Below are 17,326 nucleotides of genomic sequence, written 5' to 3'. Positions count from 1 at the left end.
CCCACCAAGAGAAGCCCTTGCCCCCTTCCCGCTGCCTTCTGGGTGTCTTAGTCCAGGCAAGCAGGACTTCTGAAGGACACGCTGACTGGCAGCCTGGCTTTCAAAGGCCTCTACTAATATCCCAGAGTTCCCGTGGGGGGGGGGGGGGTGTGTGTGTGCGCAAAAAGAATTCTCACTTAAGACACTCACTTCAGGGCCTTTTTATCTCTCATGCGTCCTTTTCATCCCGAGGAGCACACCTTTGCTTTCAGTGATCAAAGGGGTCCCCAAGAGGCTCTGGCTGGCTTCTCTCCACCCCCTGGCCAACCTCCGCGGCTTTGATGTGGTTAAACAACCTCCATTTATTGATTGGGATCCAGACCCTTTGTAAACCCCCTTCATGATCTGCAGGAGCTCCTGTTTTCTCCCTTAGATGGTGTATTCATTTCTAGGGTGGCTGTCACAAAGTACCACAAACAAGGTGGCTTAAAACAACAGACACACTTATTATCTCACAGTTCTGGAGGCTAGAAGTCCAAAACGAGGGTGTCTGCTGGGCGCTGCTTCTTTCCCAGCCTCTAGGGGAGGATAGTTCCTTGCCTCCTCCAGCTTCTGGTAGCCCCTGGCATTCCTGTCACTCCAGTGGCCACCATCTTTCTCTATGCTTGTCTGGGTCCAACTTTCTTCTTCTCCTAAGGACACTGGTCTTCCTGGATTCGGTGCCCATCCTACGCCCGTATGACCTAACCCGCTATTTTAACCTTCCTCTTCTGAAAATGGCAGATGCCCCCAGGAATCGTACAGGTGACCTCTTGGTTCATGGGTCAACGCTCAGCCACTGAGCCACACTGGCCAGGCTTAAAAGTTAATCTGTTTTGTGATACATTTATAAAATGTTATTGAAGTACAATATACATACAGAAAACTGCTCGAATTATTACATGCACACTTAATGAATTTTCAAAGTGGATCTTCCCATGGAACCAGTACCTGTACATCAAGATACAGAACACGAGCAGCTCCTGTAGCCTCCCTCATGCCTCCCACCCCTCCAGCCATTCTCATCGCTACCCCTCCCAGGGCTGATCGTTATCCTGACTTCTCACTGGCCTACGACATGGACCTCACACCAACAGTCTTTGTGAACTTTCTACGAAGAGAATGATAAGAGTATATGCTCTTTGTGTCTGCTTTTTTTCACTCAACATTATCTTGTGAGATACATTCCTATTGTTGCTTGTAGTTGCCAATCGTTCATTCTCATCACTGTAATACTCCATCGTGAGACGATCACAATTTATTTATTGATTTAACTGTTAATAGTGGTGCTGTGAACTTTCTAGAACGTGTATCTGGGTGCACAAAGGTATTCATTTTTGTTGGGTGTAACCTAGATTGTAATTGTTGATCATCTGTAACTGCCTGGGTTCCCTTTACTGACGATGGAAATGAAAGTATAAGAAAGGGCAGAGATTTGTCCACAGTCACCCAGCTCCTGAGCCAGGACTGGGACCTGGGATTATTATCTCCTGATGCACGCTGTCTGGTCTGGGCCTAGATTTCAAAAACAGAGTAACCTAGAGACTCAGCAGAGTCTCACACAACACACATTAACTCATGAGTTGTCCTTATCAGCTAAGCCTTGGGTAAGATGAGACTGATGACCAAGCACGAGAAAGGCAGCTGATCATTGGTGCCATCACTGTAAATACCAATTCACATGGGAGGAAGCTGATGCGGGCTCTTCCCTACATCTTATCGAAGAACAGTGTGCGATGTGTGTCCCTGACTAAAATAGATTTCAACTCAGCCTACTTCAGGGCCAGGCCCTGTGCAAGGCGCTTCTCCCATATATTATCTCATTGAATCTCCTGAATAAAAAACAGATCACCTCACATCCATAAGCACTCTAAAAGCATTATATCAAAAAGAGTATCTAAACTGTAAGCAAACTGAAGCAGTTTAGAACATTGCTTTTCAAATAATCTATGGTGAAGGACCAATCCATCATAGACCACTATTTTTGTAAAATACTAGTATAATAAAAAATGAATTATTAGAAAAATAAAATAAGACATGCAAAATAAAAGCTTCCAATTGTTATTATTAAATTAAACTAATATAAAATTATATTGTTAAATTATGAAAGTTTTTATTTAAAAAAATATATATTATTAGTTTCAGAGAGGAAGGAAAAAGGAGAGGTAAAAACATAAATGATGAGAGAGAATCATTGATGGGCTGCCTCCTGCACGCCCCACACTGGGAATCGAGCCCACAACCTGGGCATGTGCCCTGACCAGGAATTGAACCTTGACCTTCTGTTTCATAGGTCGATGTTCAACCACTGAGCCACACTGGCCAGGCTAAAAGTTTCTAAACACTCCCAGTTCCTACACTTATACCATTGAGGACCGATAACACAGTTTGCAGAAAAATACTGGTTTTCAGACTACACTTTGAGTAGCACTGATTCAAAATTTACCACCCATTCCACCTGGGCCTTTCAAGAGGGCTTAATAATTACCTTAGAGGCAGAAAAGTTTGGATAACAAGACACCTGCATAACACTGAGCCCTGGAAACCATTCACTGTCCACATTAACGAGACTTTACCATCCCCTGTCTTTACCAACATGACTTTATTCCACAGAATACATAAAATATAAAAGTTACATATAACTACATAACTTTATTGTTATTTTCAAGAACTTACCTTCAAATCTCATGGAAATGAACAGAAGACCCTTAAACTTTTCAATAGATAGCATTGAAAAGCCTATTTAATCTCTAAGACTCTTTGAAAGTCGTGGTTTGTGTCCACTAATCCTAAACTATTTTATCTGGATCCTTAGTGAAAATTAACTAAGCACCACCTCAGGAAAGACCTGCCTTAAACCAAATTCCAAAACCTTACAATGATCCCTACTTTGCCCCCGCTCTTCTCCAGTCCAAGATGTTACTAAGCTGTGAAGGCAGGGCTCTCCTTACCGGCATGTACAATAAACTCAGGTTTGCCTTCTCCACAGCTTGTTTTGCTGGTATTTTCTGGGAGCCAGCATTCAACAATCAGGACTTGCCTTTGTTGGTTCCTCCTTTTAGTCTTGCCCAGTGGCTTCCAAACTTTAGTGTGCATAAAAATTACCAAAGAGGGCTGTGTATGCAAAAGCATGCACGCACAATTTAAGAGATCTCCATGTGCAACTCTGACTATGCCATATTTAGGACCCACGCCCTGCACAAGATGTCAGCAATCAGTAAAGAATAGAGCACCATGGAATGTTAGAGCTGAAAGTGGTTTTAGGTGCCCAGACCTGAGCACGTGGATCGAAATCACCTGATGTAATTCCTGTTAAAAAATGCCCATCTCTTGGTTTTATCTCAGATGTACTCAACCAGAATTTCTAGAGATGGGACCTGTGAATTTTTGTAACAAACTCCCTAAGGGACTGTGATGCACAATCAGGTTTGAGAATCTCTATTCCCTTCCATTTTGTAGATGAAGAAATAGAGACTCAGAACGGGAGTCAACATGCCTAAGATCCCATAGCTATTGAGCTGTGTTTCTCATGATTCCTCGACAACGTTCCCAGGGCTAAAGGTCAGATTTTGGAGATGTCCTCATGCATCTAATATCCTGAACAAGTATGATAATGATGTAATCAAAACCATTCTATTTTGCTTCTCAACATCTCTTTACAATTTATCAGGGTGGTGGGGGGGCGGCGGGGGGGCGGGCGTAATCTTCTCCTGCTCCTGGGTGAAAGTTCCAGCAGTCTTCGTGACTTATCTGTTTCCTGTTAGGTAAGAGGCACAAGCTAAAGTATAATTTTCAAAAAAAGTTAAAATTTGGACTTTTCAGCAAAGATAAAATGAACACATATTCTGCTTAATCTATTGACCATCTTGTTAGTTGCATTTTTGTTCTCAGAAATTGCTGCTTATTAGTTTTCTCATTAGCTCAGGTTAAAGGCGGGTGAGCTATTAAAAAAGTTTAAGAACATGTCCTCGGGGGGACACACAGCTGAGGGCACGTAGGCACTGGGAAGGGGCTCAAATTCCAGGCAGCTACGACCCACAGTTTTTCTTTATTCAGACCACTTGGCTTCTTGAGACCACGACTTTGCTCCATTCTTTTGGTTTCTACTCATCAGCATGTGGCTAAAAATGGACACCCAATCTTAAGTCTGCAGGATCATCACTAACTTCTCAACTTCGGACAAGTCTAAACTAATTCAGATTCTTGATTGAGACCATCTTACTGGCTGCTCTCCAGTCAAACATTAGCAGCTCTTTGGGTCAGGTCACTCAGCTGTAGCTTGGAGGAAACATAGTTGCCAAGGGGCTGGGTGAGTGTGAGTGTGTGAGTGTGTGAGTGTGTGTGTGTGTGTGTGTGTGTGTGTGTGTGAAAGAGACAGAAGAGCCCAAGTGAGAACTTAAAGCGGGCAAGCTCAATAAAACGTGCTCTTTAATAATTTCCAGCACGAGTCCTTGGAACATTATGTCAAGGACACCCCTGTTATCCCAAATGAGTGTGGTTGTCCTTCTGTTGATTTTATTTAGGGGGGATAAGTTGGGGGGGGGGGGAGTCGTCTTACAGGATGCCATGATTGTACCTTCCCATTCATGTTTACACCAACATTTGGGATCCTCCTTTGCACAAGCCATTGAACTGCTAGAAGCAGGGATATCTCTAAGAATAAGAAGTCTGGGCCCTGTGCTTATGAACTTCAAACCTCTCAGTTTGGGATATGGAGTGAAGAGGAGGTTGGATGTGCCCACTTACGGCACAGCTGTGGCTAAGTGCAGGAACAGTCAGATGTGCCCAGTTGGTGGGGCCTAAACACATTTTTGGTTCGCTCTATTTCTTTCCACACTCCCTTTTGGGCACAAGACATAGGCCTATTAACTGCAGAGGTAGAAATGCTGGGGTAAAGCAAGCACCTCACCAAGCAGCTGAGTCAAGACCCTGGGCGACAGAGTCACAGGTGGGTTAAGTTCAGCAATCACTGAACCGTGGTTTGTGCAAGGATCCGTGCTGGGTGCAGAGGAAATGAGGCTTTCAGGCTCCAGCGGTCCCAGGCTGGAGGGTCACTCACACATCCATAGATAAGGCTGCACATCCTCCCAGGAGCAGATGTGGGGCATCCTCCCGGCTTTGGGCAGCCAAAGGGAGCAGAGAGCAGGCCTGCCTGGAGCGAGGGCCCGAGCGCACAGCTCCTCGCAGGGCGGAGGGCGGCGCGAGGGAGGGAGAGAGGGAAGGGAAAGGCGAGCGTGAGCTGCCTTAAATGCTTGGAATAATTCCGCTTCCGTTTGGAAAGCCGCAGCCTCAGTCCCGCCGCGCCCGCCCAGCGCCAGCTCCGCGTCCCGACCGGCCCGCGGCTGTCCGCTCCACCGCCATGGCCTCCTCCCCGCAAAAGTCGCCCTCGGTCCCCAAGTCCCCCACCCCCAAGTCGCCCCCATCCCGGAAGAAAGATGACTCCTTCTTGGGGAAACTCGGAGGGACTCTGGTCCGGAGGAAGAAAGCCAAAGAGGGTGAGTGGGGCCGGGCCGCAGGAGCGGCAGGGGCTGGGGTCCGCGGGGTTGGGGCTCCGGCCTGGCGGGGGCGCGCCGCGGGTGCCCGGCGGAGAGAGGGGCGCGGCGACGCGTGCGCGCGCTTCCCGGGCTCGTCGTGGCGGGCCAGGCGCGCCCCGCGGGTCTGCGCCATCGTGCTGCGGGCGGTCGCACCGGCGCGGCGCTCCAGGCCCCGGAGGCGCCCGGGTGGAGCAGCCGGGGCCTGAGTCCCGGCAACGCCCGCTCTGGGCCAGGGCTGGGGCCGCGTGGCCGGAGGGCCCGGGATGGCCGGCCCGCCAGCCAGGAGGCGGTGTCCGCCTCCACGTAGGCCCCAGGTCCCCGCCCTCTAGGCGCCCGAATGCTGGCATTTCTCAAGTTTCTGCTGAAACTTTTCTGGGCGTCTTCACTCTCACTTTTTACCTTTCGTTGGTCTTTGAAATCAGGTTGTTTGTTGAAGTCCAGATGCAGCGTTGGCCTCTTTGGATCTTGCCCATTTCCAGGGCCCAGTGGGGCTCTCTTAACGAGGAGGTCAAGATCAAATGTTTGTTGAATGAATGAGTGAAACGCTGGCGTTCCAGGCGGTCCCCCCAGGATGAGGCGCGCACACTTAGCATCATGGCCATGACCCTTCTGTGAACTCAGGAGTTGAGAGCTCTCGCAAAAACCATTTCCTTTCCCCACCCGGGTGAACTGAAGCGCTTATTTTTTTTCCAGGACAATTTGCCTTTGCCTGTAAAATATTTTGTCTCATGGGCAGAACTCGCATCCTGGCTTTTGATTTGAAAAATGTCGTGACAGTTCTGAAGAAGCTAGTGATAGATGCGTAGATAGAAGCTGCTTGGTTAATTTTTCTTTTTTCATAGACTGCTCAGTGGTGTGGGAATAACCCCTTTGAAGGCTGTGCTACTGAGATGTAAAGCAAGTTTCATGTTCCTGGGTTACTTTAAAGTGTAAAAAAGAACTTCACTGTTGAGCATTATCCAAGTTGACACAAAGGGCTGGACTCCCATTCTTTATCTTGAAGTGAGAAACTGCGAAACATCCCCCCAAATGTTTTCCCCTATTTGGTTATTTTGGTAAACCATTGAGTAGTGTGCAGTTGGTAGCAAATCATGAAATCCTGACTTGGAGAGTCCTTTTCTAGACTACCCTTCTTTTTCCTGCAGTATTCCTGATGTGGACTCTCTAGCTTAAGACTGGGCAAGTCGGAATTTCTGGAGCTCATGACCTCCTAGGAGAGCTCGCCCCACCTCTGCCAACCAGCTCTTTAGAAAAGTTTACTTCGAAGTAAAAGTAAAAACATGGTCTCTGTATTCACGGAGTCTGATGGTGGCCCTTCACTTATATATCAGGTGAACTAGCCCAGTGGTCGGCAAACTCATTAGTCAACAGAGCCAAATATCAACAGTACAACGATTGAAATTTCTTTTGAGAGCCGAAAACCGACTTCTGCGCGTGGGCCACGAAGTTTCAATCGCACTGTACTTGCGCGCCCGCACGTGGTATTTTGTGGAAGAGCCACACTCAAGGGGCCAAAGAGCCGTGGTTTGCCGACCACTGGACTAGCCTATTTCCCCTCACCAGGCCAAACATTTCTGTTCCCATAGGTGGTCCTCAAGATTTCATGGCTTGCTGCCATCCTACCTCTTCTATTTCACTCAGGGTCCCCGCAGGAAACAGGTCAACTTAGTTGGGACTTTGAAAATAATGAAGGGAGGGACTGTTTACAGAGTTGTGGGCAGGGTTAAGGGAACCCAGAGGGATGATGAGGAATCCAGGGACTAGCAGCAGACGGGGATGGGGGACTGTGACCACCCCTAGATCCGAAGGGATGAGGGGAGCAAGCCAGAACCCACAGAGCTGGAGCTCTGGAAGGGGGGCTGCCTGGCAGGAACTGCAGCTGTCGAGGGACACAGCCACTGTCAGAAACGTGGAGGGGGGTGGAGCAGGGAGATGTGGCACAAGTGAGCTCTGCATGTTCTCTCTCTCTCTCTCCTTGCCCTGAATCTCTCGCTGGTCCTTCGGATTGGCTGGACCCAGTGGGAAGTCACCAGCACAAGGGATTTTGGGTGATGTAGGGGTCAGAGCAGTGTGGAGAACAGATCATAGTGGGGGGCAATGGAGAATAACAGACCCTCTCAAAGTGAGCTGCCCAGAAGTCAACACAGTACAATAAGTAGTCCAGTGCAGCCAGCCGTGGCTGTCACCTCCTTTGTTCTAGCCTGGACATCGTGTTCTATTAATGCAGCCAAGGCTGCTCTTATTCACGTGGCCACCTTCATCACACTGTTCATCGCTCATGGAGATTATCAGCTGAAAGACATTTTTATGTTTGTTGCTCCTAAATCATTCCCTTCCCCATCTCAGGTTTACTCAATTGGGTTTTGTTAAACCAAGTGCAAGATCCTTTTAATCCTTGTTATACGTAACTGTTAAGTCCTGATTCTGTCATTCAGTCTGTTAGCTAATCCAGGCGGTGTAAATGGGTACGTTGAAGAAGGCATGCTTTTCCTAAAAGGGCCAGCCCTCACCAGCTCTAGCTGCTTGCTGTTGCATGCCACCACGAGCCCAGCCAAAGAAGGCAATGGGGTGGGTTTGAAATGACCTGCACTTGGTGAGGGTGTGCTGGGTCTTGGTGATCAGTGCTTGACCTTGCCAGGGGCCCACTAGCCATCACTCCAGTAATAGCCAGGTTAGATCTTGCTCTGGATCATGCATAATCTCACAGTTTTGTGCTTTGCAGAAACCGCCTTCTTCCATTTTACCTCTAGTGTTCTAAAACCGCCCTTCCTTCACGAGTCCTCAAGATCATGATGTGGGTCTAGCCACAAATTATTTCAGTGCTTTGGCATAGAATTCTCCTGGCCCAAGGACTGTCTTCATTTGATATCTGTTGTGCCCCACTGTAGTACACAAAGACTGGAAGGACATAATACATGTTAGTTAGCAATTAAAGTCAATAGTTTTATAGAAAAACTAGTGACCCTGTGCGCATATTCCTGCACATTGAAAGGAAATTAATTAGAATGTGGCTGGTGGAGCCGGACATGCCCTGGAGCCAACCTCCCCCCCCACTCCCTCCCCAGTGTCTGCGGAATGAGTGGGGTCCCTCGGCCTCGCCTGCGGGGATCTGGCTAAAACCAGCTCTCCAACATCCCCCAAGGGATCCTGGAGTATGAGAGGGCACTCTGCAAAGTTGCTGTTGTACAGGGTGTGGAACACAAACGCAAGTGTGCAGTAAACCAGATTCGGGGCCGACAGTGGCCCAGCAACAACATAACCCACCGCCGAAGGTGGAATCGCATGGCCATACGAGGAATCGGGCTCCCTCCTCTCTGGTTTTGGGGTGCATCACCCAAGAACCGCCGCTGCCAACTCACTGCAGCTTGATAGCTCCTGCGTTGAGCGTCTGCCCCCTGGTGGTCAGTGCGCATCATAGCGACTGGTCAGACGGTAGGAGGGACACTTAGCATATTAGTCTTTCATATATATATAGATGTGCCTTCCTAAGAGTATTTTCTAGCATAATCATAGAATGATTATAAGTCTCATAAGAATACATTGAAACTAGTCATCACTCCAGTGTTTTCATAAGGAAAATAATCACATTAGAGAGGCAAGAGATAATAGAAGTTAAAAGTATGGCCTTCAGGATTAGACAATTTTGGGTTTGATTTCTGTTCTTACTCCTTATTTATTGCTATAATTTAGGACAAGGGTCTTAATCCCTCAAATCCTTTGTTTCTTCATCTATAAAATGAGAATAAAAATTTCTTCCTTACATGGAGGTTGTGAGGTTAAATGAGATAAATATGCATAACATGGCACAAATAATAGCTATTAAAATTGACAGCTCAATTTTACAGTCTTTACATGTTGAAATAGTCTTTTCATTGGGGACCGTAGACGATGTCATAGGTTCTGCAAATAGCCTAGTAGCCCATGACTGAGTGAAGCCCGTGGAAGCACTGTTTGGGCTCCTTTGGAAATTAGGAATCTTTTCTTGCAAGTCAGATCCTCCTATTTCCAAAATGTCACATTTCAGCACTTAAAACACCTGGGCCCCTTCCAGTGAGTTGTAGCTCACTAAAGCAGCGGTCGCCAACCCGTGGTCCGCGGGCCACTGGTGGTCCATGAGGTCCGAAAGGTTGGTGACTGATGGTTTAAGGAAACAGAGGCTTTTGGTTTTCTCTGTGGATCTTCTCTTTGGGGTTCCCAGTCCCCATTGATGCCAGACATGCCCTCGTGGGGAGGTTCCTAGACTAGCCTTTCAGAGTCCACTTGCCAAGCGGCTACTTTTCACCTTGCTGCTTCCAGATCTGTCCCCAAGGCTTGCTCTTTCCATGAACACCATCTTGAATGTATTTGCCAGCTGACGGTGCCCTACATTGGGTCAGCAGTAATGGTTATTCCTATCATTTACCCATTTATTTATTATTTACATTTTGTCTAGAGTCTGGAGTGTTTATAAGGGCTTTAATTTAATAATTTTTCTAACAATCCTAGGACTTACCACTCTGGTTCTTGTTGGCTGTCCAGTAAGACTGGGGAAATCTCCAAACTCTGCCACAGATTTATGGTTTCTGGAGTGAGCAGGACCCTCGGCATGGCGGAGCCATCCTTCTCTCCGAATCATCTTGCGTTCTCGTTTTCTGAAGTGCCTCCTCAAACCCTCACCATTGCAAGCTCTTCCCCAGACTTTGAGATAGAAAACTGAGTACCAGGTGTGAGCTTATTCAATTTCCCTTCAGCACCCCCACCCCCGCCTGACCCCCTTGTCTGTACCTCTCCTTTCACGCTCCCTTCCTGCCCTATCCCTTCCATGGATGTCCCCGTCCCCTTGCTCAGGGGCCATTCATTTCCCCTTTCCCCCAGACTTGGCATAGCCAGATACCCTTTTCTCATAGCCTCAGTCCTTTTCATGCTGCCCCGATCCCCTAACATCCTGTAAATATGCGTGAGTCTTGCCCATTTGAAGAAAATATCCTGATACCGGTTTCCTCTTAAGCTACTCACCAGAGCTCTTGAAAGCATTGTATGTGCTGGCTTTCTCTTTCTTATTTCCCAGTCACTTCCCGATTCACTATTCCCACTCTTTCAGCTGTTAGTTGAGAGACAAGCATGTGCCAGGCACTGTGCTGGGTGCTGGGATATGGCGGAGGGGGGGGAGTGGGGAGGAGACAGACAAAACCCCCTGCCCTCACGAAGTTTATATTCTAGTAGAGGAGACAGATAATAAAGAGATTCATAAAATATGTGTATTTTGTAAGCGTGACGATAAGTGCTATAGAGTGAAATAAGGCAGGAAAAGGGAAAACGGAGTGGTATGGGATGAGGGGGTGGCTGGCAACTTTAAATAGGATGGCTAGAAAAGGCCTCCTTGAGAAGGGTATATTTGAGTCCAGACCTGAAGGAAGTGATAGGAGAGCCATAGGTGTATCTTGGAGAAGAGCGTTGCAGGTGGAGGAATTGGCAAATTCAAAGGCCCTGGGGCTGGGGTGTACCCGGGGTGTTGAGAGCCAGCAAGGAAGTCACTGTAACCAGAGGAGAAAGTGAACACAACTTTGGAAGTAGGTGTGGTTTCCGGGGTAATTAGTAAGGGTGGAGCAGGTTATGTAGGATCCTGGAGGCCATGGTAAGACAAGGGCCTTTAGTCGGAGTGAGATGGGGAGGTTTGGGAAGGTTTTTTGCAGGAATAACAGGAGCTCCCTTCTGTTTTAACAGGATCGCTCTGGTGCTAAGTGACAGAGGGGGCAGGGGTGGGAACAGGGAGGTGAGTTAGGAGGCTGCTGAAATGATCCAGTGTGGGACAGTGGTGGCCTAGAGTTGAGTGGTAGCAGTAGACGGGTGAGCATAGGATTCTGGATATAGTTTGAAGACATAGCGGATAGGACTTACTGGAAGATTGGATGGAAGAGGAGAGTAGAATCAAGAGGACTCCAGGGTTTGTTTGTGTGTTTTTTAATATATTTTATTGATTTTTTTTACAGAGAGAAAGGAAGAGGGATAGAGAGTTAGAAACATCAATGAGAGAGAAACATTGATCAGCTGCCTCCTGCACACCCTCTACTGGGGATGTGCCCACAACCAAGGTACAGGCCCTTGACCGGAATTGAACCTGGGACCCTTCAGTCCGCAGGCCGATGCTCTATCCACTGAGCCAAACCAGTTAGGGCTCTAGGGTTTGGGTTTGAACAGCTGGCAAGATGGAACTGAACTGTGGTGAATTCTGCAGAAGAGCTGGTTTGGGGAGAAAGAGGAGCAGCTCAGTTTGGGCCGCTATTTAGTCAGAGGTGATTCTGCACTTCCCAGTGTTGATGTTGAGTTCACATTTGGTTCTCGAAGTCTAGTTCAGGGGAGAGGTCTGGGCTGGAGACACATCAGGGTGTGGGTGCATTTAAAGCCTGAGACTGAATGGGATCCTCCAGGAGGGGAGCCCAGAAGTCCAAGGACTGAGCCCAACGGTTTTCCAACTTTTAAAAGTTGGGAGATGAGACGGAACCAGCGAGAGAGATTGCAAAGGAGTGGCCAGTGTGAGATGAGGAAACAGAGTGCGGGTCCTGGAGGCAGCTGGAGAGCCATTCTGTTTCCACTCTTTACGTGGCACTGGCTGAGGTCTCCAAGGTCAGTCTCTTTTTAACATGATTCCACTTTCATTCTTGGTGGCATTTGACATTATTCAACTTCGTCTTTTCCTCAGAATGATCTTGTCCCTTGACCTTATGCACCCTGAATCGGCTCCCTGTGTCTCGGGCCTCTTGTTCAGACTTCTCAGGCTTTTCTTCTCTGTTTGCCCCTCAGCAGCACTTCCTGGGGTTCCGACTTCACCCGTTTTGCCCTATGTCTTTGTCTCCTGTGGATTATCTCATCTACTCTCCTAGCTCCAGGGACCATGTACCCACTGAGGATTCTCAAATCCAGATCTTCACCTGTAGTCCGGATGCATCTTGCCACCGTCTCCTGGATGTGTCAGAGGCTCCTCAAACTCAGCACACCCTCAGTGGAGTTATTTGCCCCACTTGCCCAAGTCTGCTTCTCCTCCACCACCCCACCAGCCGCCCAAGGTTGCAATGTTGTGGGCATCCTCTGTTTCAGAGCTCAGCAACTTTTTCTTAAAGGGCAGGTAAGAAGTAGGTATTTAAGACCTTGCTGGCCCTCTGGCCTCTACTCAGCTCTGCCCTCGTTGCCATGGCTGATAGCGTGGTTGTTTTCCAACAAAACTTCACTTACGGACGCTGACGTTTGAATTTCAGATAATTTCCATGTGTCACCAAATATTCTTTTTCAGGCACTTAAAAATACGAAATCCATTCTTCTCTCTCGGCTGAACAAAAGTAGAGGGCAGGCTGGCGATGGCCCATGGGGAGTAGTTTGCCTACCCTGCTTCCGTTCATCCCCACATCTGATTATTTCTCATTAACCCCTGCTCATTCTACCTTCTAAGGATCACTGCCTTAATTAAGGCCCAAGAAGTGCTCTTTGTCTTTGAGGTTGTTTGTTTATTTTTTTAAAATTTACTGTCTTTATTTTCTACCTGACTTATTGCAGTATCCACTCCGCTAGTCTCCCTATCCCTGGCCCTTTTTTGTTCAGTCCATCTTTTATTCTTTTGCCAATATGTTGTGTGTGTTTTTTTTAAACACAAAGATAATATCTCCCCAGGACAGGCTTCTTGGGAAGGCCTTCAAGACTGTCAAAATTGCTGGTTAGTCTAGTCTCTTTTATCTTCCTTTTAAGAAACCTCCGTTTTAACCACGCCAAGCCGCTTTTTTTAAAAAAAAGATTTTTTTATTGATTTTTAGAGAGAGGAGGAGGAGAGGGGGAGAGAGAGAGAGAAACATTGATGTGAGAGCAACATTGATCAGCTGCCTCTAGCACACCCCATCCTGAGGTTCGAGCCTATCACAACCCTGGCATGTGCCCTGACTGGGAATAGAACTGGCAACCTCTCAGTGCACCGGACGATGCCCAAACACCTGAGCCACACTGGCCAGGGCACCAAACCACTTTTTATTCCCCAAACACATCATGTTCTTCCAACGTGTCTCAGAGATTACACATGCTGTTCTATATTCTGGAATGACCGCCTTCCCTTCTCTATACAACAAACTCCTATTCAGCCATTAAGACCCAACTTAGATATCCCCTTCCGTTTGATGTTTCATCCCATCTATAGTCCCCCAACCCCCCGCAGGAAGAGTGAGACACTTTTCTTCTCTGTGGCCCCACACCGCCTTGTCTGTACCTCTGTGGCAGCACTGGACACCTTGCCTTGCAGCCGGGTGTGTGTGTGTGTGTGTGTGTGTGTGTGTGTGTGTGTGTGTGAGAGTGACGCATTATGGTGAAATCCCTCCTCCTGTAGCCCCCCACCTCCTGTAATATTGAACACATAACGACACTGGAATTTCTATGGAATGAGTTTCCCCATAGTTCCCTTGGTGAATATAGCCCACCACTAACTGGTTGTGTAATCTTAGCCAAGTCCCTTCCGTCGTCCATTTCTAACACCAGGAATTAGGCTAAAGAACCTCGGAGGGCCCTTCCCCTTGGTATTCTGTGATTTCTGCACTCTCATTTCGCCAGGCTTCTCTCAGATGCAGTTTTATTGTCTGTGTAGGGTGGTCTGGAATGACATCATCACAAAGACCTCTTTCTTCCCTCCACTAATGAAGGCACCTCTGTGTCGGAGGAGGAGATGGAAACCAGGATAAGTGGGCCCCGGCCCAAGGACACCTCCATATTAGGAATCGGTCTCCTTGTCTCATGGAATATCTCTATTTGGTTAACAAGTGCAGTTCGTAATTATGTTTTAGCCATTAGGACAGGAGAAGGGTTGGGATCCTCATGTAAACACTTGTAAGCATCAAAACTCTCCACTCACTATCAGGGAATAAAAGAACACATTTGGGGAAAACTCTACAACAATTTCAAAACCAGAAGACTTTTAAAAATGGAATTAAAATAAAATACTTCAAAAAAAGTGTTGTAAACCTCCCGTTAAGTTTTCAGTTTGTTCTGTGGCCTGAAGTCGGTAAGAAATCCAAGTGATTTCTTTGCCTGAGGCCCAGGTCCCGGGACAGGGAGGCTTCCTCGGCCTCGTCCCTGGTCCTCATCCTCCCCTTCACTTCCCCTGTAGGCTCCAGGAGGACAGGCGTGTGTGTGCTGCGCACATTGGAACCCCGAGTGCCTAGCACAGCACCCGGGTGCCCTCAAAATGCTTCTTAACTCATCAGTGGCCGTTTTCTTCCCACCGGGGAGTTCCCAGGTTACTCCAAATTGTGTTCTAACCTCAGATGATGTTTCTAGTCCCCTGATTCCATCAGGGCTCAACTGCTGGGAGGGTGTGGGGGAGTGTCTTTTATAAAACTGCCTCCTCCCTAGCCCTGGAATCACTTTATTCTTTGTGAAAAGACAGTATCACTTAGCCCGGTTGTTTGACAAACACACATAGGCCCCCGAGACCAGAGGTTCGGGTCCTAGAATCTGATGGTGCAGGGGCAGCCACTGCAGGAGGCCCACTGGTCCAGGGTGGTGAGGAGCCGGAGAGAAGCGTCGAGGCCGGTGTTCTTTGTTTCCATCCAGAAAAGCTGGCTTTGCAGAAATGGTGTTGCACGTTTTCATGTTCCGCTGCTTAGATGAAGGGGCCGAGGTGGAATCGCCTCTTTGTGAGGTTTGGCGGAGTGGCGGAGACGAGAGAAAGGTGCGGACTGAAGCTCGCTCAGCTTCATTTGCTCCCTACCTGCGAAGTTAAGGAAATCTGAAAGTCAGAGCCAGGCTCTGTCATTGCTCCTCAGCAGGAGAGCTCTGCCTCCGAGCTCTCCCCACTTGGCAAAAAAGAACCCAGGGAGAGGAAAGGACAGAACAGAATGGCCCGCTGCCGCGCCTTCGCTGAGCTTTGCCTCGCTCTGTTTGTTGCGGCCGCTTCCGCTTTATTCAGGCCTGGGACAGATGTTTGCCTGGCGGGTGTGGGTCATTACAGGACATCTACAATCCGCTTCTACTTGCGTCAACGAAGTGAAAGTTCTATTTGCTTGCAGCGTACCAGCTGCCAAAGCCTTAGAAAAGCCAAACTCTGTGACTAGGTCATTGTCTTCCCTTCGAACCAGCGTTAGGGGAAGGTTAGGCCGTGAGTGGAAGAAGCAGTGAACTTAGAAGTATTCCAAACGACTGCACACTTCCCTGGGGAGAGAAGAATGAACCAAGTCACTTAGCATCTCTTTTATTTTTAATGAAAAAATTTTTTCTTCCCCATTATAAAATTAGCCTATGCTTATGGGATTTATGGGAAAATTGAAAGAGAAAACAATCTTGCAAAGTACCAACTCCCAAAGGCAATCACTACTAGGATTTTTATTTCTTCCTATTCTTTGTCTTCATTATAGCTTTTTGCTTTTTTGTAATTGTGAGTATGCCACGTGTATTAGATAAGTATTCTGTATCACTTTTCATTTATTATTATAAGGTATGTAACTATTTTTCATGTGAATGTAAATCTTATCAAATATACTTTTAATAGGTGCATAATATTCCATTGAGTGAATGCCCTAATACCATTTCTTTTGGTCCATTTTTTTTCTTAGATATAATGCTGCCTAAAGTGTGTGTTGTTTTTTTTTAAATTCAGAATAATTTCCTTGCATGGAGCCCCAGAAGTGCAATTACAGGGTCAAAGGCTGACAGCTGGCTTGCTTACTGTCAATAGTTTGTAATTGATAATTAGGGGAAAATGACTGCTTTGGGTCTGGGTGGTCTTCCTGGTAGGTTGTTTGAAAGTAAGTCCAACATTGTTAGGCTCAAAGTTTCTGTTTGCTCCTGGCTGGCAGGACCAAGTCACACAAGGGTGGGGTGGGGTGGGGTGGGGTGGGGTGGGAGGCGAGGCCTGAAGGCGGTGCAGGTTTCCACTCTGGCCAGTAACATGTTTAAAGTCAGCTCTAGTACAGGCAGGTCTTTATTCAGAACACTATCTTATGGCCATCCTTCCATCTACATAAGGCTCCATGTCTCACACGCAGTGCCTGCTCTTCCTTATCACAGGGCCCAAGGTGTGGCTGCCGTGGAAGTAGTCATCCTTGGAGCTCCCCTGGGAATCACAGCCACCACCACCTGTCCCGCTGGAGTGGGACCCAGGGGAGGTTTGCTCAAGAAGTCCCTCCTTCCTTTGATCACTTTCTCCCACCTCCCAATGTCCCAATTCTTGGACTTGCCCCACAGCTTGGTAACCACAGACAAATGGGAGGGAATCACCAGACAGTGGGCTAAGTGCTACATCGGACAAATTTAGGTTCAGAGGGTTGGAGGGACCCCTAGGAGATGGACAATGTTCTTGGAGCCAAAGGAAGAAACTCTCCCCCCGCCCTGCCCCCAATCCAGGCTGACAGGAGAAAGGACAGGATTAGGGAGCCTTCTGGGTTTCAGCTGGATTTTAACCGAGTGGGCTGGGCTGATGCCTCGGGGGCTCAGTCTCCTCTACCTGCATTCGGAGTGAATAGGCAGGTGTCTTATTTCATCTCCTAAGCATGGATCTGAGCCAGCTGGAGCTTGTAATCATCACCCAGGCCCCCAGGGAGTATTTCTGGGGAGTCACCCATGCAGGCAGACTCCCTCCCCTGGAGTGATGTGTCCAGGGCATTTATTTCATCGTTGAATCACACACATTCCCTTCACTCACTCCCTTATCTCTTTTCACATCTAGGCACTGCCCTTGGTTCCGCTGTGAGAAGCACAGCCTGATACTGAGGAGCCAAGCAGGGTGCTCTTCATGGAAACGCGGCAGGTCTCCCGGGTGAGGAGGATCT

General features: G+C 47.9%; 1 protein-coding gene across 1 annotated transcript in view; it reads left to right on the top strand.

Moving 5' to 3' along the window:
• The first annotated feature begins 5,313 nt into the window (after positions 1-5,313).
• Positions 5,314-17,326, top strand: part of PARVA (parvin alpha) — a 144,289-nt gene continuing 132,276 nt past the window's right edge. The window contains exon 1 of the mRNA XM_079787222.1: positions 5,314-5,513. Within this exon, the coding sequence (XP_079643348.1) occupies positions 5,378-5,513 (136 nt within the window). The 5' untranslated portion in view covers positions 5,314-5,377. The remainder of the gene's footprint in view (positions 5,514-17,326) is intronic.

This window comes from Cnephaeus nilssonii, assembly GCF_951640355.1.
Source record: "Cnephaeus nilssonii genome assembly, chromosome: 13".
Taxonomy (NCBI): Eukaryota; Metazoa; Chordata; class Mammalia; order Chiroptera; family Vespertilionidae; genus Cnephaeus; species Cnephaeus nilssonii.
This window is presented reverse-complemented; position numbering and strand designations above follow the sequence as displayed.